At 46.5% G+C, this 24,651-nt stretch overlaps 1 protein-coding gene across 10 annotated transcripts in view; it reads left to right on the top strand.

Moving 5' to 3' along the window:
• shot (dystonin-like protein short stop) overlaps positions 1-24,651 on the top strand; it is a 306,414-nt gene that overhangs the window by 176,527 nt on the left and 105,236 nt on the right. For 8 of the 10 annotated variants that reach the window (XM_055068483.2, XM_055068486.2, XM_055068482.2 and 5 more), the window contains 6 exons: positions 449-606; positions 1,009-1,499; positions 2,762-2,906; positions 3,032-3,115; positions 3,752-3,949; positions 13,375-24,645. In XM_055068483.2, the coding sequence (XP_054924458.1) occupies positions 449-606; positions 1,009-1,499; positions 2,762-2,906; positions 3,032-3,115; positions 3,752-3,949; positions 13,375-24,645 (12,347 nt within the window). The remainder of the gene's footprint in view (positions 1-448; positions 607-1,008; positions 1,500-2,761; positions 2,907-3,031; positions 3,116-3,751; positions 3,950-13,374; positions 24,646-24,651) is intronic. The other 2 variants (XM_055068489.2, XM_055068490.2) reach the window with 2 other exon arrangements.

Below are 24,651 nucleotides of genomic sequence, written 5' to 3'. Positions count from 1 at the left end.
AATTCCAAGCAGTGGTAGTTGCTTTCTGAAGGGGGTGGAACACAGAAACACTCGGGCTGGCACATGTTGGGCAGCTCTTCAACATTGGTGCACTCTCGCACAATGCAAGTGTTCACATTGTCTTCAGAGGAGTTCTGCATGTCCTCTTCAGTTGGCCATGGCAGCAGGGTTGATTCTTAGTCTCAGAATGCACTCGAAATGGCTTTACAGTGTGAACTGGGCACATAACAGAAGGCCCAGGGAGCAGCTGGTGAGGGTGCAAGCAAGGCTGTTGCACAAATAGACTTAAATGCTGCCATTGACGGAAACTATGTGCTGTGGCTTCAAACATTTGTGAGAAATTTATTATAGTTGAGAGTCTTGAGGTAACACAGATGCCTGAAGCAATATATCAGTAACAGCATTTTAAAGAGCCCACAGCAACTCTGCCTCTTGTGCGTTTTTCCAGCTGAGAAATCACCCGAGAGCCCAAGTCGCCGCTTCGCAGACCTCTCAGCTCGGCTGGAGAAACTGCTGCAGGAGAAGGAGCGCACATTGAACTCGCGGGTGCAGGCACACATCCCACGAGACATCGACAGCCTCGATGCCCTCGTGGTGCAGCACAAGGTTGGTTTTCACGTTTTCCATACAGCTTAGGCCATCTTTTGCCACGTTTTCAGCTAAGTTTAGCTTGAGCCGGTGCCCTGCAGGATCACTGTCACACCGATATCATAGGCACGTCAGTAAAGTTGTGATGGGGTTGCCCACATTGTATGCCACATCATGAGGGATGTACGAGCTAATTATACCTAGAAGATATCATATCAACGTGCCAGATGGCGACATGGTCAGAGATTCATAAGGTATTAACAGGGTAATTAAGACTTATTCTTGCTATGAAGTTGCCATTTTTTGGTAGTATAGTGTGATCTTCTATAGATAATTTAATTCTTGATCCGGTGCTTTCTTACTGAGCTTCTCTGGTCCTATCACATCAGCAGGAATAATTAATCCTAACGGCTTGTGCAGGAGTTTGAAGAAGGCCTGCAGGATCTCGAGCCACAGGTGGCCGAGATGCGGGTGGCTTTCAAGCAGATGACCAAAAAGACACCGACGACCCAGGATCGGCATGATGGGGTGGTGCGCCTCTGGGATCGCATCTGGAATCTCTCTCACCTATATGTCGAGCGGCTCAAGGCTGTGGAGATAGCTAACCACGGCCTTTCAGAGGCAACAACGTTTGTTTCGTCTGTTGAAGAACAGCTTGCCGCGCAGGGTCCAATGCCCGAAGAGCAGAGCGCCCTGAGGCAGGTGCATGAAGATCTGGTAGCACTGCAGTTGGAGCTCCAGCAGCAGCAACCTCAGCTGGACCGGCTCGCTGAAGATGTGGCCAGTGTCCGAAAGGTGACAGAACGCTCCCGCCCCAGTGCCTATTCACATCCAGATGTCCGTAAACTGGAGGATGACCTGCGCAAAGTTGTGCGCCGTTGGGACAATGCAGCCAACCAGCTGGCCGAACGGTGAGCACACTCTGGGCGGCCCAGTTAGCATGACTACCTTCTGTGATGCTGTTTCTTCATACAGTTAAACCTCGATATAACGAAGTAGGTAAAATCGCCAATTTGCCTTGTTCCATCGAAATTTCATTGTATAGAAATTCAACCTTTTATGTAAATAAGTGCAGTCGCCGATCGATTTTTCTTGCACAGAAAGGGGCCGCCGAATTTCCTGAATTATAGGGCAATCGAAAAAGCAAATTTAAATGAGAATGCAATTTAGTTCGACAAATTTGGGTGTCAGGGACATATGATATGGTTTCATGCCATGTCGACCATATCTTCACATCGGTGGTACGAATGAAGCGAAGCCAGCCACGCTCTTGTTTGCACTCCACCCCTGGTGCTATCATTAAAAGCGCCAGCAGGGGAGATCGAATGCTTCATTTGCCTCTCGCTCCAATGAATCACCGAAACTGGAGATTACGCAACCTCCAATGCTAAACGTGCAGGAAGACAGCTTACATAATGCCAAGCCTTCTCGGCACACCCACTCTTTGCACACGCAGCAGAATTCCTCTAAAGCAGGATGCCGTGCTGCATATGTGCTCAGCCTCACTTAAGCCATGCACAGCCATGGCTGAGCTGCATGCCAGAAATCGCACGCGCTTAATTGCGTTACTGCGGGCTTGCTCCCCTTCCCTTCTTCCCCTTTGCTCGCGTGGGGAGGCAGCACTTGTGAAACCACCATCTTTCTTGTCTCACCCTTGCACATTTTCACTCGCACCTGAAGTGCATAGTGTGTGGGGCGCGATAGGATCTTAACGTACTTGTACTCTATACGGAACAAGATGTGGCTACACTTCAGTAGTAGCTGTCGTTGCGCCGGGCGCAATTCTATTCGAGAGGTGCATTAGCAGGCAGCCGCTTGTAATTCAGTCATTTGACCATCTGCGTCTGCGAAAATTTCCATTTATTGCCTCTGTGTTCCTTTGCTGCAGAAGCGAAATTTTGTTATATTGAAATCTCAAACACAATTCGTTATATTGAGGTTGTAAATACATGGTATTTGATGGACAAGAGGGTATGAAAAGTTAAATACTTTGTTATATCGAGAATTTCGTTATATTGAAGTTTGTTATATCGAGGTTTAATAGTTCATTTCATGCACAGCAGACTGGACTGTCTTGTCAGAAGCAAAATAATACATCCTTAGCCTGTCTGTATGAAGACATGCTTTGCTGTTTAGCAGCTGTGTGCTGAAGGTGTGTGCATGGGCGTTGCAGGCTGCGCAGCTGTGAGGCAGCCTCGGAGCTGCTGCGTGCTTACCGGAACAAAATGGACGAAGAGAGGAACTGGGCAAGCCAGGCGACAGTGCGGGTGAATGCGGTGAAGACGGCTCGCCCCTCCGTGGATCGGCAGCAGGCTCTGGTGAGGTGGCCACGCAGGCCTTGGGTTTGTGTGTTGTGGTTTGCACGCTGTTTTCTGGTGGGGGTTAGTGGGGCAGGGTATTGTGCTTAGAATGATGGATTAAACTTGTCTGTGTGTTGCCTCAGGACCTGTACACTGAGGTCAGTGGCAGGCGGCCGCGCATTGAGGAGGTGAACGTGCTGGGAGGAAGGTTCACCCGTGAGGCCCAGGTTGGTGGCTTTCCTCCGCATGCTGCCGCCCGGGGACCACGCCACGGGGCCCTGTCGTGTTATTTTCTCATCACTCCCCCCACTTCCTCCCTGCAGCGGGCGGTGGCGGTGCATGATGCAGCTTGCCCGCCGGGGCCGCTTGCAATTTTTTTCACGCGCTCCTCTCTCCATGCACCACCTTGTGTGTCCTCCTCCTCCTCTTTTTTTTTTTTGGCTTGAGTGTGCCGCTTGCTTTGTACAGCAGGAAACAGCCAGGCGGAGAGCGCAAGCCGCTGCCGCCGCTTCCTTGATGTGTTGCTCTTTGTGCTCTGGCAAAAAGCGTGTGTGTAAGGCCCCCTGCCATGGACAAAGGAAGTGAGAGTGTGGCAGCCCATCTTCTGCATCGTGTGTGTGCTACCTAGAATAGGACGGCTTTGGCTCTTGCCGCCTTGCGCCCTGCCGCCTCCCTGCGTCGAGCGCCCGCCCGAAGACCTTGCACGGCCCTTGCCCTTGCCCCACCTGGCTTGCCCAACCAAAAACCAAAAAAAAAAACCGGCCCTTCCTGGTTAGCCTAAACGGATCCCCGGACCCCGTGGTGTGGCCTCGCTGCGGGTCTGCAGTCACTACGACGCCGTTCCCCCCCTCGTCCTGTGGCAGATCTATGGCCTGCGGCTGCAGCGCTTTTCCGAGGGCCTCGAGCAAGACCACCCGAGCCTGGATGGCAGCCTTGCCGCAAAAAGGCGCCGGATGGAGACGGCGCCTGACGGGAGCGGTGGAGTGGCAGCCGAAGTGAATGAGCTCAATGCTCGCTATCTTTCCCTGGCTGAGGACCTGGCAAAAGCACTTGACCAGCAGGTGAGTTGTTTCCCTCTTGTCCTTTTTCCCCCACAATGGCTGCAGCCATTTGTGCTAGTGAAACTGTGCAAAGACAGAATCGTTGCTGGCTGAGTTGCTTAGGAGTCTTGCAACAGATTTTCAACGGTGGCACTACACTTGCATAAGCATGCAGTGCACTGCAGGTCTGTGTGCTCGAGCACTGCATCACATCCTCAAAATGGGACATCGACCCTGTTGGCCTATTGTTTGTTGGCCTAGAATGCCCACCAATATTGCGAGAAAGTGCTATACATTATGAGCAATGACCAAAACTGCTGATTAGACTGATGGCAACAGTACGTTAGATGGCAGCATTGTGACATTGTCCTGTACTAGTGGCATCAACTTAACACAAACCAATCCAACCTCGGAAATTACTCATACATGAGTCTCTTCTGTCTTCCTTCTTGGTAGCCACTCAACGATTTATTTTGCCATTATTAGTGGATGCCTTATAGCACTGCTGCATGGGCACTGCCTTTGCCAACCCTCTTACATCTCACTAATAGTAAACAATGCACAGAGTCCATTCTGAAACTGCTGTTATTACTCAGTGTCACATTTAGAGATGAACTTCTGTATCAAATTAAAATGTTTCATGAGTTTCCCAACTTCAGTGTTTTCCAGCATTAGCTCCTGCGTGAGCATATGGTAGATGGGGTGAGTGGGGGACAGGTGAGCGAGCGTCTTTTCCTCTAGCCTGGTCGTGGCAGCGGATGGCTGTCAGCATGGCACCCTATCTTGGAGATAATCTGTGGCAAAAGTGAAGGTTGGGTGCTTAGGTGACCGTGGCTTCACTTGCGCTGTCTTACCGAATGATTAGTGCTGAAGGTCGCCTAATCTCAAGTTTCAAAGATGTGTTGAAGCAAGAGGCAGACGTAACATATAGCGTCTTCTCACTGCTGGCAAGGTGCCACAGCGGAAAGACTCTATACTTCTTTTTTTTTTGAACTGCTGATGTGAAGATATCATCAACATGGCATGATACTGTATCTTTGGTCACTGATTCTTTCATTGAACAAAATGAATTTCTTTTTCTCATTGAATTTCATTTTATTTGATTGTCCGATATTGCGGCAAATTTTGTGGCGCCTTCCAAATGAGAAAAATTTCTCGGCGATTGTACTTAATTGCATAAAAGGTCAGATGTGAATATAAAAATATTTCGATACAGTTAAACCTCGATATAATGAGTATTTAACTTTTTAACTTGTCCACAGAACACCATGTATTTAGAAGCTCAATATAACAAAGTGTATTTATACAGTACACGATTTCAATATTATGAACTTTCACTGCTGCCACGAAGGAACTCAAAGACAATAAAAGAAAACTTCTATGGACGCAGATGGTCATATGGTTAAATTACAAGCTGCTGGTTACAAACGCACCTCTCAAATTGCGTGCTGCGCGACCAAGGGCAACCGCTGAAGCAGAGCAGCACCACGGGTCGTACAAAGTCCAAGTGCGATAAGATCCTATCGCGCCCCGTGCGCTGCACACCTTGGCTGTGAGTGAAAGTGTGTGAGATTGAGCTGAGAAGGATGGTGACTTGATGAGTGCTGTCTTCCCACTCGAGCAAGGGATAGGGGGGAGCGAGCTTGATGTAACGCAACAAAGTGCGCGCGAGAGGGGGAGTAGGCAGTAGGTTGATGTGCGTCTCCTTTTCTGGCATGGCCGTGGCTGCGCATACGCAGCCAGCGCGCCCTGTTTTAAAGGTATTCTGCTGCTTGTGCTAAGAGTGGGTGTGCCAAAATTGCATTGAATAATGTGCTCGGTCTTCCCATGCGTTTAGTACTGCAGGTTGTATAATCTTGAGTTTCAGAGATCTGTTGAAGCGAAAGGCAGAGAAGCATTCACTTGCCACTGCCGACGTATTTCACGATAGCGTCGTCCCACTGTGGGCGACTCTATCAGCCGCGGGGCATAGTGGACGCGAAAGTGAAAACCGTCTTCTCTTAATTCATACCGCCAATATAAAGATATTGCCAGCATGGCATGAAACCACATAGTTTGTCGCTGACACTCACATTCAACAAAATATTTATTTTCCAATTCAAATTTGCTTTCTTCGATTGCCCGATAATTTGGCAAATTTTGCGGCCCCTTCCATGCAAGAAACATTGATTGGCGATTGTCCTTATTTCAATGAGAGGTCAGATTTCAATACAACAAAATTTTGATGTAACAAAGCAAATTCCCGATTTTACCGACTGCATTAAATCTAGTTGTAACTGTATAATGAAGTAAAGTGCTGATTTTACCGAATTCTTTATATTGTGGTCAACTGACTTCAGTTAATTAGACTTTGGTTAATTCAATTTTTTGGTTAATTTTAACCCGACCAAAGGTTCTTGCCGGCACCTATACATTTCTATGGGCCAAAACTTTACTTATTTAAATCCTGAAATTGGCCCTCACCAGATAATTTGAACCTAGCTGGCCAGCATGAACTCACCTGACCACAATGGTGACCCTAGTCGCGACACCAGGGGCTGCACTGCCTGTCTTGGCGGCACTACGGAGCGGCGAGAACATCAAACACACATCATCTCCCACTGAAAATGCCTATTTCTGGTCTGCCGGGGTAATGTATTCAGCCAAAAATGTTTTTCAACAATGAATTATTACAATATTTGCCCAAACGTTATTGCAGCTTTTTTTCCAAGAAAATTGGTCTGAATATTGCCTGTGTGCTGCAGTCTTATAAGAAGCCAAAATTGTGTAAGAAGAAGCCTACCGTTAGAGCCAGTCTAGCCAGCGTCACCAGCATTGCCACCGCAAGGTGACAACAGAATCTGCATGTTGCGTTATTATCGTCATCATCCTCCTCCTCGCAGAACAAGTTCTCGGGAGTCGCTTAGCATGCACACTCAAAAGGTGTTTATTTTACACGCTAACGGTAGTGGCACCAAATCATGTCATATTTTTTGGCGTTTCGGAGGATTGCATATGTTGCAGGACGGAATAGTAAAGCAGTCATAACCGTTGCCATCACAAAGTGGCGACAGAATCTGAATCTTGCATCATCATCATCATCATCATCACAGAGCAAGTTCTAGTGACTCATGTAGCACGCTCATTCAAAAGCTGTCATTTTTCTTGCTAAGCTAGTGACAACAATTTGTGTTGCTTGTTTTTGTTGTTCCATAAAGTTGCATGCATCCCTGGATGAACTAGTGAAGCGGTTATTCTAGGCATGTGCCACCATCTTGTTTACGATTGTTGCAGAGTCGTTTGATAAATTCTGCATATTAAATTTGCACTGTGCTATATGGAGGACGATATGTGATGGTCTATATTTAGGCGACAAAGTGGTGTATGAGAGTGACAACTGTGGGCATTTAAGTGCCAGTAAATTACCATTTTCTTGAGGTAAATTTAGCTGGTTTTACCTTTGTTTTTCTGTATTCAAAGTCTTTCTTCATCACTGTTATGTGTAGCCTGGGCTCTTTTTTAGGAGGATCTTAAAGCTAAGAAACTGGGGAACTATGGGATGAGGTGGAAGAAGCCCACTCAAGAATTGTGCAATTCTTCACACTGCTAGCTTAATGGACGAAGACTGCCATATGAAAGATGTCAAGACACTGTGAATTTAGGCGAAAGCACAAGGTTCTCACTTGGTGGGATGAGCTTCTGTAATTCTAGTATTTCACATGGGGACGGCCCTAATCAACATGCATCTGCTGGGTCAGCCTTTTGTTCTAATGTTCCTATATGGCTTAATACTGCAGGAACTTGTATATTTAGAATGTATAAAAATTATAAAGAATGAAGGGAAATTGAACATTTTTTTTCGCATTGCATGGCAATGCATATGCAGAAGGTTAATGCTTGCACACTAATTGTTCAGCACCTGTGTACCTCCTTGTGCGTGTTTTTTTTTATAGACCATGATGTTACTACGGTCTATGATATACTTTGTCGTTGCTGAAACAAAAAACAGAAACATGCCAGAACAAACTTTTATTGGCTCAGATTTTCGCCTGGAACACGTCAGTTCTTTGTTTGCATGGCTATTGTGCTTCCTCCTCTCATCTTTCCTTATTATTGTTTTTGAAAGAATGCTCTGCTGCAGCTGCAGTTGAATCGTAAATTTTTCTCCTCTGTCTTTCTCCTTTGACAGCAGCCTTTCCTGTTTTCTCTTCCCCGTGTGCTGCATTCAACTCGGTCCTCTCTCTAAGCATGCGTGGAGTGTGTAGGACATTGCTTCTTGGCGGGCCTGTCAATGCTAATATGTTACGGGCGCTCTTGCTTGTGTTTTATCTTTGTTTCTTTACTGTCTCCTTCTGCAACGTGCCAGCTGCAGTCAGTCGTTGCTGTAACGAAAGCAGCAGCTTGCGGCATGCAATGACCTTGGGCATCTTTCAAAAGCCCAAGTCTGAATCCCAGCTGAAGCTCTCGGCTTTTTAATGCGTTAAGGATTGTGGAGAGGTGTAAGTAACTTATAGTTCTGCACATTGTTTTCTTTGCCAAATGAATACAATAAATTTCATCTCCTCTCTTGCTGATCCAGATAGGGAGGAAAGAAAGAAGCAGAATATTGATATCAAAATAAAGTGGAATATTTGAATGTATGTGCAACAGCTTTACTCCTACTTTTGATAGGTTGTTATGTCAATACATACCTTTCTTTGGTTCATGAAAGTATGCACAGGGTCATCCAGTCTTAGCTGAAGCATGTCATTAGTATTAATGCTAGTAGTATAACTTCAGCAATGATTGTATGAGAAAAAGAAGCGTCAAATATATAACCCATGAGACAGATATCTATTAGAGATTAGTCTGCAGGCTTTCACGCCACATAAAACGCGGTCAAGTCTGGAATGTTGCCATGGTGTTTTCCCTAATGCTGGTTCACCCTGTATGTCTTGACAGTTAGTTATGTGGTGTTCATTTCAACTCCTAGAGGGACTCGAAATTGCCTAGTAGTGTTACTGATAATGTAAAGTGTAAAATTTATTGCTTTAGGTTGTTCCTTATGTATTCACATACTTCATAGTGCACACACTATTTAAATGTTGCTGTGATGTAAAAAACATGGTTTTATTTCACGTTTCAGGACTTCAAAGCTCCTTTTTAATAATTGAACATTTTCTGATTATAGTATGAAGGCTGTTTCCATGAGGAAGTAAACCTTTTGTTCAGAAAATTCGGTCTTCTCATGGTGCACTGTTAGGCTTTTTTTTCTATATTTTTGCATTTTTTGCATTTTGTGCAAAAATGTAATTGGTGTACTTAAATGCCATCGTGTCTGTCATAGTATGTTTACATCTACACTATTTGATGTGTGCACAATGTAGTATTCTGTAAATGTGTGTGTCATGGGGTAGTTATGGTGTTGACAGAGAAACAATAGAAGAAAGTGTGAATGAAAGAATCAGCTTCTTTATTGGCTGAACTTATGATCAGAAAGCAAATCAATACTTAGCAATTATTAGCAGTAAACATGCTTAATAGTTGTCAAACCAAATCTCACAACTGAACTCTTCGCAATTCATGCATGTGTCACCATATCTTCCAGAGCACTCAGTGGGGCTCATGTAGATTTGAAAATGTACCACAATGTGTGTCATCCATGCAGTTCGGTTAAACAAGCTTGCCTGTCTCTCAAATTGGCAACAGCACTCATAATGTTCTGAATGTAGCTTGTGTGCATCTTGTGCTAGAGTGATAACATAATAACAATGACAGTTTTCTCAATGTGCTGACAGTGCTGACAAGTAAGAAAGTTGAGGTCAGAAGCAGAAAGACAAGTTTATATTGACATTTTGTAAGCATCATATAGCTTTTATTAAACAAGATCAACAACTTGGAGAGCCACACTTGCCCTTAGGAGGACATCTAAGAAAAGCACTTGAACTGCATTAATAAATTGTCCTTCAACCATACCCCCTAAAAAAGCTACCCTTTCCATGACAAGAAGCTTGGCAAGCCAGAAAAAAAAAAGTAAACACTGGTGGCGATGCCAGCTTGAACTTCTCTTGCCCTGACGGGGTTTCAACAGTGTCTGCTCGAGCCTAGTTAATTTTTCGTCAGCACAGTGCATTCTAATTGAGTGAAAGACTGAACTTTGCAAGCTGCAAGAGCTTTTGCTGAGCCACTATGGCCCAAATACAAAAACATAATTTGAAATCTGTGACATTGCGCTTAATGTGCCAGTGCTGGGGTTTCGGTGAGAAATTCAAAAAATCTGATTTTGCCCTTCATTTTCTGTTCTAATAACTAACCTATTATCACCAAATTAATAAAAATATAGTATCGAAAGAATACTGTCTCAGTCTAAATCTATTTAGTGTTTCTGCTTAGTGTTGGTATGGTTGCAACTTCATTCGTTGCAACTTCACTGTACAAACAGTGCCATCACCGACTTTACTTATGAAATTCCTAACTATGACACCCTGCAGTTTTTAGATATTAACATGTTTTTTAGTGGGCTGCACATTTGGTGGAAGTACTCTCCATGAGCTTGTAAAGAACCCTTGCCATTTGATTCAGCACATAGTAAGGTGATAAAACAAGCAATTGCAAGGCAATGTCTTGAGTCGGTGCGGACGAAGTCTTGTGTTCACTTGGCTTAGAATAGCTTCAATTGCCCGACTGAGCACCTGCAGGCAGCTGGCTTCCCCCGTTCGATTTTGACAGCTGGGTCCGAGACCCTCCTTCAGAAACTGAAGGGTAGAAAAATGCCTCTGGGCCAGTTATACGAACAAGAAAGCTAGAAATGGTGCCCTACGTTCACAGGGTTGCGGACAACTTGAAGAATATGGCCAAAAGGTACGACGTGCCTATTGTGTTTTCTGCACCGCGAAAACGTCCTGGGTTGCGCCCACGCATTTTCGGACCCTATAGGAAACCTGCCTGTGGAAAGAAGCATACCATGCCATAGGTCGCATGCACCGTTGGCGTTGTGTATGAGATCCCACTTAAGTGCGGAAAGGTTGACATCAAACAAACCAACCGATGCGTCAACAATCGGGCACGGGAACATGAGTCGTCTGTAGCTAACAAAGCTTCTTTTCATTTGCCTATGCATTGTAGGTCCTGTCCCTGTGAGCCAATTCTTTCCGGTATTTGAATTCTAGGCAGGAGTGGCCATGCCTTGGCCAGAGAAATCATGGAGGCATATCATATTAGAAAGAAAGGAAGTGCCTGTATTAGCGATACGTCAGTTGTCTTGCGTAGCAAAGAAAAGCAGTTTTTAGAAATGATGCTGTAATCTACACGCTTCTTGATATGATGCATTGGCTGGCTTGATGGGCAGTGCACTTGCACGATCCTGGTCTGCTGCGTACACAAGTAGGCAAAGTCTTCAGAACAAAATTTAGTTGCAAGTTAGCGCTTGTCCTGTGCCTATGTCTCTTATCTTCTGTACTGTCTAAGAAGTGCGCTTACCAATATTCAGTTCCTAAGCATGAACTGACTAGCCCAGTAACAAATTTCGTTAACGTATAGTTGGCAAAGTCATCGCTTTCTTTTTGTTCTTATGAGAGTATTTGAGTCTTTCGTTGTTAGCTTGTCGTACGAGTAAGAAGTTGTATAGGACCTAGCTGTGATAACGGTGTGAATTATGAAACCATAATTACCACAAGCCAAGTTTGCATTTATTGTCCATTTATGCATGTTCCAGTGCCATCTTATGCTGACATAAGGGATGCACAGTCAATTTGTGTACTAAATATATGGAGCTCTTGCAACTGTTAACATGGTGTCATGAGTCATTAGCTGTATTGACCTGCAACAGCTGCACCTTAGAATGTTGAAAGGGTCACTGAATAGCAATAGATCAGTTAGACTGAATAGTGTGTTCTCCCAGACCTCTATTTGCGTAGAAAACTGTAGATAACCTGTATGTAACACCTGTACAACTTGTGTTGGCAGAGCGTGCAATGAGCTGCCATTATGCCAATAGATCACATGTTTGTGCACATCATTGCGCACTTCATTTGTAGAAAAATACCATTTGTTAGGAGAAAAACTCTTACTGAATTATGTGCCCAAACTGGAGCACTGGTAGTATCAATGTGACATCAGTAATTGCAACATACTTTCACTTATCTAGGTCATTTTTGTGTGGAAGAGGTATGTATTCACGGTGTCATGGGGCAGGGGTGTGGGGATGCGAAGGTGGCATTCTGCTGATCTACATTAGCCCAGTATTTATCATTTGTGCCCCTTTAATATAACTGACATGGAATCGTAACATAGATCAGGCTTTTGAATGTAATTTATTAGCCAGTAAAAATTACATTGGTTAAAAATTTTAAGCATCTTTATATTGTATATACAAAGAAAAATCAGTGCCAAGCTCTTGTAATTTGTTCATCAGAAAGGTTCTTATACAAGTGTAGCTAATCTTGTTGACAAGTAGATGAAAATTGCATATGAGCAAGATAACACATAATACGCCTGAAGAAGTATTTCAGTTTGAATACCCAAACAACCACTCGATGTGTGCAGCATCAGAGTGCACTGGCAGTGATGGCAACATAACTTCAGGGACAGCTTTGCCTCTATTTCTATTTTCCAGCAGTAATAATGCTTTCTAAAAGTTGATGCTACTGATGGTGTAGGTTGCCTCCGTGTGTTCTTGGGTCATGCACCCACATTTTGTCATGCCTGAAGGCCTAATTGATCAGTTCAACCCACCACACTATCTCAGTGGCTATGGTGTTCTGCTGCTAAACACGACGTCATGCTTTCGATTGTTGGCCATAACGGTGGCAGCCTCATGGGAGCACATTGCAAACATGCCCGCCTAGCATGTTTTGGGTGCACATTAAAGAACCCCAGGTGGTCAAAAATAATCTGAAGCCCTCCACTACAGTGTCACTAATTACCCATTGGGCCAGTTTTGGAACATTAACCCTACAATTAAATGTTTATTGTTTAGTTCAAATGCCCTCACCTGCTACTGGGTGTTGATTTTTTAGTGAGAGAGGCTAGTTCCAATTTTAAGCTGTGCAGGCATGTAGCCATTCCGAAATTATACCAGATTCAGCATCAGGAGAATATAATAATTTCGGGGTCAAAGACGTGTGGAAGTTGCAGTAATAGTCCACATATAATGTAAGGTTCCTTTCTGTATTTCAGTACATCAAATTTGCATCTTGAATTACATTCAAGTACTGCCAAATTTTGTAGAGCTGCAACTGTCTTGGTCTTCAAGGGTAAAAAAAAAGGGTGTTTAAGGTCTTATAACATTAGAACAAATTTCCTTTTATTTGAAAACTTTGCAGCCCAAGGAATTGCACCTCATGTCACATGTGAGCATTTTGTGTTTCCACTGTAGCGGCCAACTGCTGGTCATTATAGCTTAAGTTTTTTTTCAAAAGTTGGCATTGCTTGTTTTGCTTGATGGTTTTTGAGCTGTTCGGTGATCACGTCTTTTCCTTTCTTCCCAGTGCACTGCCGTGCTGACAGAGACTAGTGCAATCAAGACGCTGACGAAGACGAGGGAGTTCAAGACTTTCACTGAGACCAGTGCTCCCAGGACATTCACTGAGACTGGTGCACCCCGGACACCACATGCTGAGGAAGCAGCAGCCGATCAAGTGGCTTTACCAGATATTGTCCGAAGTGGTGCCTTGAGGACAGATCGCTGGGTGTTTGTGGACATTGCCACAGGACGAGAGTACAGTTTGGATGAAGCTTTTGCCAAAGGGCTTCTCGATTCAAGGCTCAAGGCAGCTCTCCTGGAACCCTGTGGCATCAGAGATGCCTCGGGGACTGAGCTGAGTTTGCGTGCTGCCATCGATAAAAGGTTGTATGACCCCAAACGGGCCACTCTTCTGAGCCCCAAAAGTGGCCGACCAGTCACTGTCGAGGAAGCCATTCAGCTCGGCATCATAAAGCGCGAGAAAGTGGTGTACTTGCTTAGGCTTCGTTTGGTCAGGGTAACTGAGCTGTCACTAGCCGAGGCGCACGACAGGGGCTTGGTGAATCTTGTGACTGGCTTCATCAACGATCCCAATACTGGAATACCGGTATCACTTGACGAGGCGTTTGCTAAGGGTTGGTTGGTACGAGAACGAGTTGAGGATAGTGAGGGCATGACTTTGTCACACGCTTTAGACACTGGGCTGGTGGATGATACCACTGGGAAGCTGAGAGACCAGCATTCTGGAGACTGGTACACACTGCGAGAGGCACTTGCCCAGGGCCTTCTGTCTGCAGACACTGCAGAAGTTGTGGACACACGTGAGGGTGCCTTGGTGACGCTGCCTCGAGCCCTTCATGATGGACTGTTGTCGGATACAGGTCGATATGTAAACGCTGCCACACAAAAGCAGTACACACTGGCTGAGGCACGAAAGCTACAGCTGCTGACCCCTCCTTTGACTCTCAAGGATGCCCATGACCGCAGTCTGTTAGATGAGGATGGCCAGGTGAAAAATCCCTGGACAGGCACCTGGATGACTCTTCTCGAAGCCATTGCTATTGGTCTGCTGGACCCGTATGTCAAGTGCATTGTGCACCCCAGAACTCAGGAGGCACTGTCACTTTCTGAAGCCCTCGCACAGGGAGTCATCACGCCAGATGGCAAGTTTGTCAATCTGGTGACACGTGAAGTGCTTACTCTCAGCCAGGCAGTGCGCCTTGGCCTTGTTACATCGGTTTGTCAAAAAACAATATTCAATGTCTCAGCCTTCCAGGACCCCATATCAGGTGAGAGTCTCAGTTTCAATGACGCTGTAGCACAAGGCCTTTTGAATCCCAAAACTGGTGTTCTCACATGGAAGGATACAGGGCGAAAAATTCCTTTTGAAAAGCTGGTTGAAGAGCAGGTTATGCAGCCACAAATTTTTGAAATGTTCCGCAGGAGAATTGGCTTGAAGGATGACAGTGGGCAAGAGCTGACGCTCTCAGATGCCGTGTTTAAGGGTCTGATTGACCCAAACACTGGCCAGATACGAGACAGAAAAACAAAGCTTCCCATCCCCTTGAAGGAGGCACTTGCAAAGGGTGTAATCACTCCTGAGGGAGCAGCACTCCTGCGCGGCCTGCTGAGAATCACAGTAAGCACTGCCACTGTGACCAAGACTATCACTCGCTATGTTACTGTTTCATCACATGGCTCTCAGGATGCACCGCTGACTGCAGAGGATCAAACACTGCAGGAAGCTGTGCAAAGTGGCCTGCTCAGTCCTGAGACGGAGTGGCCTGCAGACTTAGGTGACCTCGCCAAGCGAACGCCTATAACCCCAGAGCCCGTTCGTAGAACTGAGGCCCACCTGATGTATGATGACACACAAGACGTGGCTGGGGAAAGAACTGTGTTGCATAGCAGCAGAAGGGTTATTGACACACATTTGCTCACAATAGGACAACACGGCGACGTTGCAGATCAGGTCGATCAGCTAATAAAAGATGTCCCACAGGAGCACATTGTGACAGATGCTGGCTTACCCGGAAGGAAGACCCAAGGCTCGCCGTCTAGAGAGGCTGCTGATGCCAAGGATTTCTCCAGGCCACAAAAGGAACGCAAAGTTCCTATTACTCATGCACCATCCCTGACTGCCGATGAGGAAGAGAGCGTACACACTGTTACTTACCACGTAACATCCAGACATGAATTTTTTGAGAAGTCTCAGGTTGTTCATGACATGCACCACGCAGACACACTGAAAGAAAAGTCAGACGAAGACACAAGAGATGTTTTTGGCCATGACACAGTTCGATCTAGGAGCCCAGACAAGGACAGGCCTGACAAGAAAAGTGAGGAGGCAAAGGACAGGGTACCCACAAGCACAGTCGGCAAGCAGCCTAGCGACACATCCCCTCCTATAAGAAAAATGAGCCCAACGAAAACTCCTGCCAAGGGCAAAGAACAACCCACTGCTGACCATAAACAGTCTGCGCAGATGAAGAGGCCTGCAAAGCCTGAAGCTGCTGCAGGCAAACCAGTCTCGAGAACCTTGCATGACAAACACGATGTTTCAGAGCACAAGAGTGTTGAAGACGTAAGAGTCTCAGTGACCCAAACGTCCACAAAGACTGTTGACATTTCCCACCACGAGAAACTTTTTCCAACTAAGGAATCGGAGCAGGCTCAAAGCACACAATCCTCACCAACTGTTCCAGCTAAAGGCAGAAAAGGCCTGCCTTTGGGTCAGAAACCATCAGAAGGCAGTCCTGTGAAAACAAGAGAGCCGTTTACTGAACATGTGCTGTCAGAGGACGTTACAGAAAGTAAGGAGTCTGTGCTTATTGAGGAAATGCTAGAGCAAACCCTTGAAGAATCCCGAATGCATGATGGCCATGAGGACCGGCCAGGGGTGCATCTGAATGGTGGCACAGAAGTAAAAAAATCTGGAGCTTTAGAACCATCCCCACCAAGACAAAAGTGCCCTGCAGTACCGAAAAGCAAGGTGTCGCCATCAAAAAGCAAACCAGAAATTAAGGATCTCTCACCAAAAGAGAGTATGCCTGAAACAGTGGAAAGCAGAGATATATCTCCATTGAAACAGAAGGAGCCGACAATGCAAGACAGCAAAGGTAAAAAGCCCTCGAAAGAAAAGTCTCCTTTTAGTGGCACAGTGCCAGGAAGAGATGCATCTCCTACAAAAAAGGCTCCAGCATCACCTGAAAGGAGAGATCGATCACCAGCTAAAAAAACTATTTGTGTTCATGATATCAAAGACGAGGCCCCTAGAGAAGCTGTGTTCACAGTGGAAGACAGAAGCATTTCTACATTCAGACAAACAGGACCAGTGTCACCATTGAGGAAGTGGGCAGAAACATCTGATGATAAAGACATCCTTCCTTCGAAAATTAAGCCTGAGACACCCAACAGGGAAGATGTGTCACCAGCAAAAGGGATGTCTGAATCACCAAGACGCAGAGGTAAGCTTTCACTAGAACAGGAGCTTTCTGAGACACCTAAAATCGAAGAAACATCATCTAAACAGAAGGTGCCTTCAGCTCTGGCAAGGAGAGATTTTTCACCGGCAAGAAAGATTCCTGTATCACAAGGTGAAAATGAGGTGCCGTCATTGAAAATGGCTGCTAGAACACCAGCAGACAATGGCACTACACCAGAAAAGCTGACGCAAGAAACAGACCAAAGAGGCGGGTTTCCAAAAAAAGACATACCTGGAGCTCCCGATGAAAGAGACACATCTTATAAAAAGGTGCCTATAGCACCAGATGACAGTGCAATGCCACAGAAGTTGTTGCCTGGAACGCAAGAGGAAGGAGATCTAATGCCACTCAAAAACGTGCCTGGAACACCTGGAGGTGTAGATGTGTCTCATGTGAAAAAAGTGCCTGTGAGAACAGATGAAAAGGATGTGTCCTTACTGCAAAAGGTGACCACTACACTGGAGGTCAGAGACATATCACCACCTGAAAGGATGCCTGGAACATCGGAGGAAAGGGATGCATCCCCATCGAAGAAGGTACCTGAAACACCAGTGGGCAGGGATGTGTCACCACGTAGAAAGGCACCTGCACCACCAGGTAAAAGAGATGTTTCCCAACCAGAAATATCTCGAATACCAGAGGAAAAGGATGTGTCACCATCTAAAAAAGTTTCAGAGTCGCTAGAGAAGGATGAGGTGTCACTACCTAAAGAGGCACCTCTGTCTCCTAGGAAAAGAGAAGTGTCCCCTTCCAAAAGGATGCCAGGATCTCCAGAGGGGAAAGAGGTATTCCCATTGAGGCAAGTTTCAGGAACACCAGAGAGCAGAGAGGTGTCACCAACAAAAGAAATATTTAATATGCCAGTAAAAGGAGTGTCCCCACTAAAGAATGTGCCTGAAACACAAGTAGGAAGAGATGTGTCCCCACCAAAAATGGTGCCAGGAATGCCAGAGGCAGGAGAAGTGTCAGCCTGGAGAGAGGCACCTGGTGGCCCAGAAGGAAAAGTGTCACCTTCGAAACCTGTGCCTGGATTGCCAGAAAAAAGCAGTGGCTCTTCAGCAATAAGGATCCCTCCAACGTCAGCAGGAAGGGGTATGTCCCCACTTCAAAAGGCACCTGGAACACAACAAACCAAGGATACATTGCCATCTAAACTTGTGCCTGGATTGCCAGAGAAGATGGATGTGTTGCCATCGAAAAGGACACCTGGAACGGCAGAGGACAGAGGGGTGTCCCCACAAGGAAATGCACCAGGAACATCAGAGGAAAGAGCAAGTTTACCAGGACGAGAGGCGGCTGGACCAGCCGAAACAAGGGATATGTTGCCATCTAAACAGGTGTCTGGATCGCCAGAGATGAGGGATATGTCACCACCAAGAAGGACACCTGAAGTAACAGAGGATAAGGCAGTTTCCCCATCAAAAAAGCCACCGAGAACACTAGAAGAAAGAGAATTGTCCCCAGTGCGAAAGGAACTTGAAATGCTAGAAGGAGGAGATGTGCCATTACCTAAACACATGCCTTTGTCACCTGAGAGGCGGGATGTGTCGCCACTCAAGAAGACGCCTGGCACACTGGATGACAAGGACAAAGAGGTGTCCCCCTTAAGAAGTGCACCTAAAATGCCAGAAGGCAGAGATATGTCACCCTCTAAAAAGGAGCCTGGAAAGCTTGAAGAAAAAGGTCCTTCCTCACTGCAAAAGGTGCCTAGCAGACGTGAAGGCAGAGATGCTTCACCACCTAAGGCCTCTGGAACACATGAGGCAAGAGATGTATCCCCACTGAAAAAGGTGCCTGGAACACCAGAGGGCAAATTACCATCTAAAAAGGCTCCTGGTTTACCAGAGAAAAAGGAGGTATCCCCATCGAGGAAAAAGATCCCAGGAACCACTGAGACCAGAATTGTATGTCCTCTAGATACATTGCTAGGCAAAGAGGAAAACAAAAGTGGGATTTCACCAGAGCACAGGGAGACTGAACAGTTGAAAAGCTTTGATGGGTCCCTCACTTCGCAGATTTCGGAAACACTCGAAGCCAGAGTTCTGTTTGCAGGAAGGCAAATGACACCCGAGACGAAAGTCAGAGATGTTTCGCCATCAAGAAAGGCACCTGGGGGGAGAGATCTGTCTCCATCTAAAGAGTTAGCTGGGGTGCCGAAGAACAGAGATATACCTCCACTGGAGAAAACCCCTGAGAAGACTGAAAGCAGAGATTTTGTACCAGAACAGAAAAGCCCTGTGATATCAAAAAGCAGGGATAAGTCCCCACCAAAAAAACCTTCTGGGGCCCCTGGAAGCAGAGACACATCTCCATCAAAGCAGAAGGCGCCTGATACACGAGAACACAAAGATGTATCCCCAGTGAGACGAACACATGAAACACCAGAGACAAGAGGGGCATCTCCAGCTAAAAAGCTACCTGAAATGCTAGAGCAGCGAGATGTTTCCCCGACAAAAAAGGCACCTGGAAGACCAGAAAGCAAAGATGTATGGCTGCCTACACAAAATATGCCTGAAACACCTGACAATGCAGAAAAGTCTCCCTCTATGCAAGAAGTGCTTGTAGAACCAGGACAGATAGATGCATCCCTACCAAGAAATGTGCCTGAGATGCTGCAGAGAAAAGATGGACTCCCATTGGAGGTAGTGCCCAAAAAACTGGAAACCAGGGATGTGTCCCCACCAAAACAGAAGCTGCCTGAAGTACCAGAAGGCAGAGATGTTTCACCATCAAGAAAAATGCTATCCAAACCAAAGCGTCGCGAAGCTTCCCCATCAAAACAGAGGGTGCCAGAAACAGTGAAAACTGCAGAAGCATTCCCGCCAAATGAACAGGCACCTGAAGCCATTGACAGCAGACAGCATAAATTTGAAGTAGAAGTCCTCGACATTCCTTCTGGTGGGTGGTATCTGAAGGATGCAATTGAACAGAGGTTGTTTGATGCCAAGGAAGGACTGTTCCTTATACCAGGCACTGACAGGCTAGTGTCCTTAGAAGAGACACTGAAAATGCAGATCGTAAATTCTGATTCAGCAACTGTACTTGAGCCTGGTTCGAGGAGAACCCTTACACTGACGAGAGCACTGGAAAAGAATCTGCTTAGTGCAACTGGACATTATCGTGATGCAAAGACAAAACAAACATGGACCATGGAAGAGGCAATCAAGCATAAAGTTGTGATTCTGTTACAACGTCCAGATAGTGCAGCCCCTGGGCATGGGCCAACGAGGTCTATCCATGTGACAAGGGTTGCTGGCCAACCAGACATAGTAGAGGTGAAAGCAAGAGAGCTGGAGGCACCTAAGCAAGACTTCCCAAAGTTTTCTGACCTTGAAACAGAGGAACTTTCAGGCAACGGCTTCAGGAGACCTGCAGAAAGGGCACCTGGCACAGCATCGGGAGTTGCAAGCATATTGAAAGGCAGCCCAGAAAATGAAGTAATTATTCGAGAAGCAGGCGGGCAAAACGAAATCAAGTTAAAAGATGCTGTTGGGAAAGGTATTATAGATTTAGATGCTGACACTTACACTGACAAAAATACTGGCCACAGGTGGAAAATTGAAGAAGCTGTCAAAGCAGGCATGCTTGCCATTGTCGGCGCACCACTTCTTTTGGGAGCGAAGGCAATTGAAGCCCTTCGAGAATCGGCCACTGATGAAATGATTCATGCAACGGCTACATGCACAGAGCCGATTCGTACTACCCGCGAAATCACCAAAGTGGTTCGTCACACAAGTTTGCACATCAGGGATACTGCTACTGGCCGAGAGGTACCCTTGGAAGAAGCACTGGCCTTGGGACTTATCGACAAAGAAGCTGCCAGAGAACTAGAGGATAGTGCAAAGACCACCACCGAGCAGAGTGTGCACACCACAACCACAGTGCTTGTCACGGACCCTGTGACTGGGGAGACCACAACGCTCGCTGAGGCCCTTGAGGAGGGCCGCCTTGAGCCAGAAACAGCAGCCAAGCTCCAGCGGGGCAATGTGACTGGCATTGTGACTAGTGTACAGACCTGTCTTGAGGGTTCAGGCAAGGGCAGCACAGTGGCATACCAAGAATTGCTCAGTGCTCCCAGAGAAGTTGCCGGCAAACATGTAGAAGAAGTGAGGTATGCTGTGCCGCGCTTTGAGGTTACGCTGGGCAGGGCAACAACATCCCAGCAACCTACCTTGCAGAAAGTGCGCAGACTGGTACTCAGCCCTACAGAAGCCCGGAACAGGGGAATTGCAGACAAAGGCTTAGTGCTAGAACCTCAGCAAGGGCACTGGTTGCCTCAAAGTGAAGCAGAAGCTGCAGGTCTTGTAGATGTTACCACAGGGGACGTGCTCATGCCTGTGGGTCGGCCACTGTCGCTGCCTGAGCTTGTGGAACAAGGGCTTGTGGAGCCAGGAACCCAGCGGATTGTGCATCCAGAGACTGGTACTCTCTTAACACTGGAAGAGGCAGTCCTCTGCGACATTGCTAACCCGATGTCTACTGTACCAGGGCCAGAGTCTCCAATAACTCTAGAGGAGGCACTTGTCTCTCAGGTTGTTGACAAGGAGTCTGGTTCTCTTGCAGTGGCACCAGGCACTTTAGTGACCCTTGTTGATGCTGTATGGAAGCTGAAAGTATTTGACAAGCTCGACACGCCCAAGTCCGTGGTTCCCATACCAAAGCTTGCCTTAACTTTTCCTGTTGCATTGCGTCGGGGTGTCGTTAATGTGACTGAGCACACGTACACTCACCCAGTCTCGAAAGAAATAATGACTCTGGAGGAGGCCATTAAAAATGGCTTGCTTTTGCCGACTCCCTCAATCCCCACACAGGATAGCCTGCATGTATGTGAAGCAATTGACCAGGGTTTGATTGACCAAACTACCTTCAACATGAGGAACCCTCTTACTGGGCAAGATGTGTCAGTAGAGGATGCAATGGACTCTGGTCTTTTGCAGCTTGTGCCATTTGACAAGTCAAAATTCAGGTCTTATGGTAATGTGGAGCACAGCATCAGATACATTGCTCCTGTGCTTCACCATACTACAGTAATTAGAGGCACTACCATCATCATCAGGCCTGGTTACACTATGCCACAACCAGGTCAGGTGAAAAATGTGGACACTGGTGAGGTTTTCTCTTTAGATGAGGCTAAAGAACTTGGTATTGTTCAGGTAGAGGAATCTATAGAAAAGCCCACTTTATTGGAAGCTGTGCAGCAAGGTTTGGTTGATTTAGAGCGAGGTCTGTACATTGCAGATGGTGTCACTATTCCAATTGCTGAGGCATTTTCCACACACCTCTTAGCTCGTGACAGCACAGGCTCATTACAGCCTGGCAAGTACACCCTCATTCAACTGTTTGAACTTCACTATGATGATGATATGCATTTGTTTTGGGTCCCAGGCAGCAGCCAGCCTTTGAGCCTTGATGAAGTGACAAAAGCCGGATATCTAGATCTAAGCACAGTGCTGCTCGACATTGATGAAGGTCGTGTTTTCACTGTTCAAGATGGTATCAGCTCAGGCTACATTGACACTGAAACTGAAAAACTTGCAAGGCATGGCCGTGAACCCTTATTCATATGGGAGGCCATCAGATCTGGAATTTTGGTGGCCATTGATGCGCCCTTGCTTCCAATGTTGCCAAGGAGATTTGGGACAGTGACTGATTATGGACCTGAAGAGGTTAAGGGCCGTCTGGCTCCTTCAAAGCAACATTCACCTGGCCGTGCTACTGAAGCTGGAGGTGTAATTTCTGCTGAAGAATCTGCAGTGCCAAAGAGGCCAGCCAGGAAAGTGCGACCTGAGTCACCAGGCAGCAAGTGGACTGCAGCTAGTCCGCTGTCGCCTAGCAAGGAAGTTGCACCCAAGTCTCCAACAAAAGAAGTTGCACCCAAGTCTCCAACAAAAGAAGTTGCACCCGAGTCTCCAACAAAAGAAGTTGCACCCAGGTCTCCAACAAAAGAAGTTGCACCCAAGTCTCCAACAAAAGAAGTTGCACCCAAGTCTCCAACGAAAGAAGTTGCACCCAAGTCTCCAACGAAAGAAGTTGCACCCAAGTCTCCTACGAAAGAAGTTGCACCCAAGTCTCCTACGAAAGAAGTTGCGCCCAAGTCACCAATGAGAGAAGTTGCGCCCAAGTCTCCAATGAGAGAAGTTGCACCCAAGTCTCCAACGAGAGAAGTTGCACCCAAGTCTCCTACGAAGGAAGTTGCACCCAAGTCTCCAACGAGAGAAGTTGCGCCCAAGTCCCCAATGAGAGAAGTTGCGCCCAAGTTACCTGCGAAAGAAGTTGCAGCCAAGTCTCCAACGAGAGAAGTTGCAGCCAAGTCTCCAACGAGAGAAGTTGCACCCAAGTCTCCTGCGAAAGAAGCTGCAGCCAAGTCTCCAACGAAAGAAGTTACACCGAAGTCTCCACAAAAGGAAGTTACCTCAATATCTCCACTCAGGGAAGAAATTTCTCCGAGATCCCCACCCAAGGAAATTCCTTCAAAGTCTCCGTTTAAAGAAGTACTTTCAAGGCCTGCTTCTAAGGTTGTTGCATCAAAGTCTCCAACCAGAGAAGTGGCTCCCAAGTCTCCAACCAAGGAGGCTTTCCCGATATCTCCAGATAAGGAGGCATTTTCTAAATCTCCTGACAGAGAAGTCCTAAAGTCTCCTTTAAAGGAAGTGGCTCTAAAATCTCCAGAGAAGGAACCATTTGCAAGATTTCCAGACAGGGAGGTTTCAAAGTCTCCAACTAAGGATATTTCCCCATCTCCAACTAAGTCCACTCCTAAGTCTCCAACAAAGGAAGCTGTTCCAAGATCCCCAGATAGAGAAGTGAAGCTGAAGTCTCCAACCAAGGAAGTTGTTTCAAAGTCTCCAACTAGAGACCTTGCTTCAAGACCTCCTCCAAGCGAAGCTTCTTCAATTAAAGAAGTTGCACAAAAGTTGCCAACAAAGGAAGTTTCGCTGAAGTCTCCAACCAAGGAGGTAGTTACAAAATTTCCAACCAAGCAGACGTCTCCAAAGTCTCCACCCAAGGAAGTTGCTTCTAGACCGCCAATGAAAGAAACTTCCCCGAAATCTCCACCAAGGGAAGATTCTTCAAAATTGCCCACCAGGCCTGCAGATCGGAAAGAACCGGCTAAGATGCCACCAGGTCACCTAGCTAGAACTGAGGAAGAAGTTTTGCCAACTACTGAAGTGTCAACTTTCAGTAGCACTGAAGTGGTTGTGAAACAGACATTCACAGAGTACCGGAAGGACTACGAAGCAGAGCTGGTGGTAGGGCAGAAACTGCCCCTGCGTACACTTGTGCAGCGAGATGCAATGGCACCTAGGAACTTTTTGGTGTTTATTCCAAGCTCGGGACGAACAATGCGCTTGGAGGATGCGCTGGCCACAGGGCAGGTCACTGAAGACAACATAGTGATGGTGCGTAGCATGAACGAGCTAGTGGTCATGGATCTGGTGGCTCCTGAGTTTACGCTGGACTCTGCCACTTCTGAGGGGATGTACAACACAAAGCTCAAGACTTTCACCAACCCCAAGACAAAGAAGCCAATCTCCTTTGCTGAATTTGTGGCCAGAAAATTTGTTGACTTTTCCAATGTCGCTGTTCAAGACTTTAAGGCTAAAAAGATGATTACACTGGAGGAAGCTCTGGAGCGAAACATTGTGGACAGAGAGACAGGGCAAATGGTGCACCCAGAAACAAGGAAGCCCGTCTCCTTCTTTGAAGCAAGTGTCTTGGGCTGGATTGTCTGGGAGACCGTGGTTGTCACCCAGACAGGGCGGCTGACCCTAGCTCAGGCTATTCGCGGGCTCAGCTTTGACCAAGAAAAGGTAAAT

The sequence above is a fragment of the Dermacentor andersoni genome, chromosome 9 (genome assembly GCF_023375885.2).
Source record: "Dermacentor andersoni chromosome 9, qqDerAnde1_hic_scaffold, whole genome shotgun sequence".
Classification (NCBI taxonomy): domain Eukaryota; kingdom Metazoa; phylum Arthropoda; class Arachnida; order Ixodida; family Ixodidae; genus Dermacentor; species Dermacentor andersoni.
This window is presented reverse-complemented; position numbering and strand designations above follow the sequence as displayed.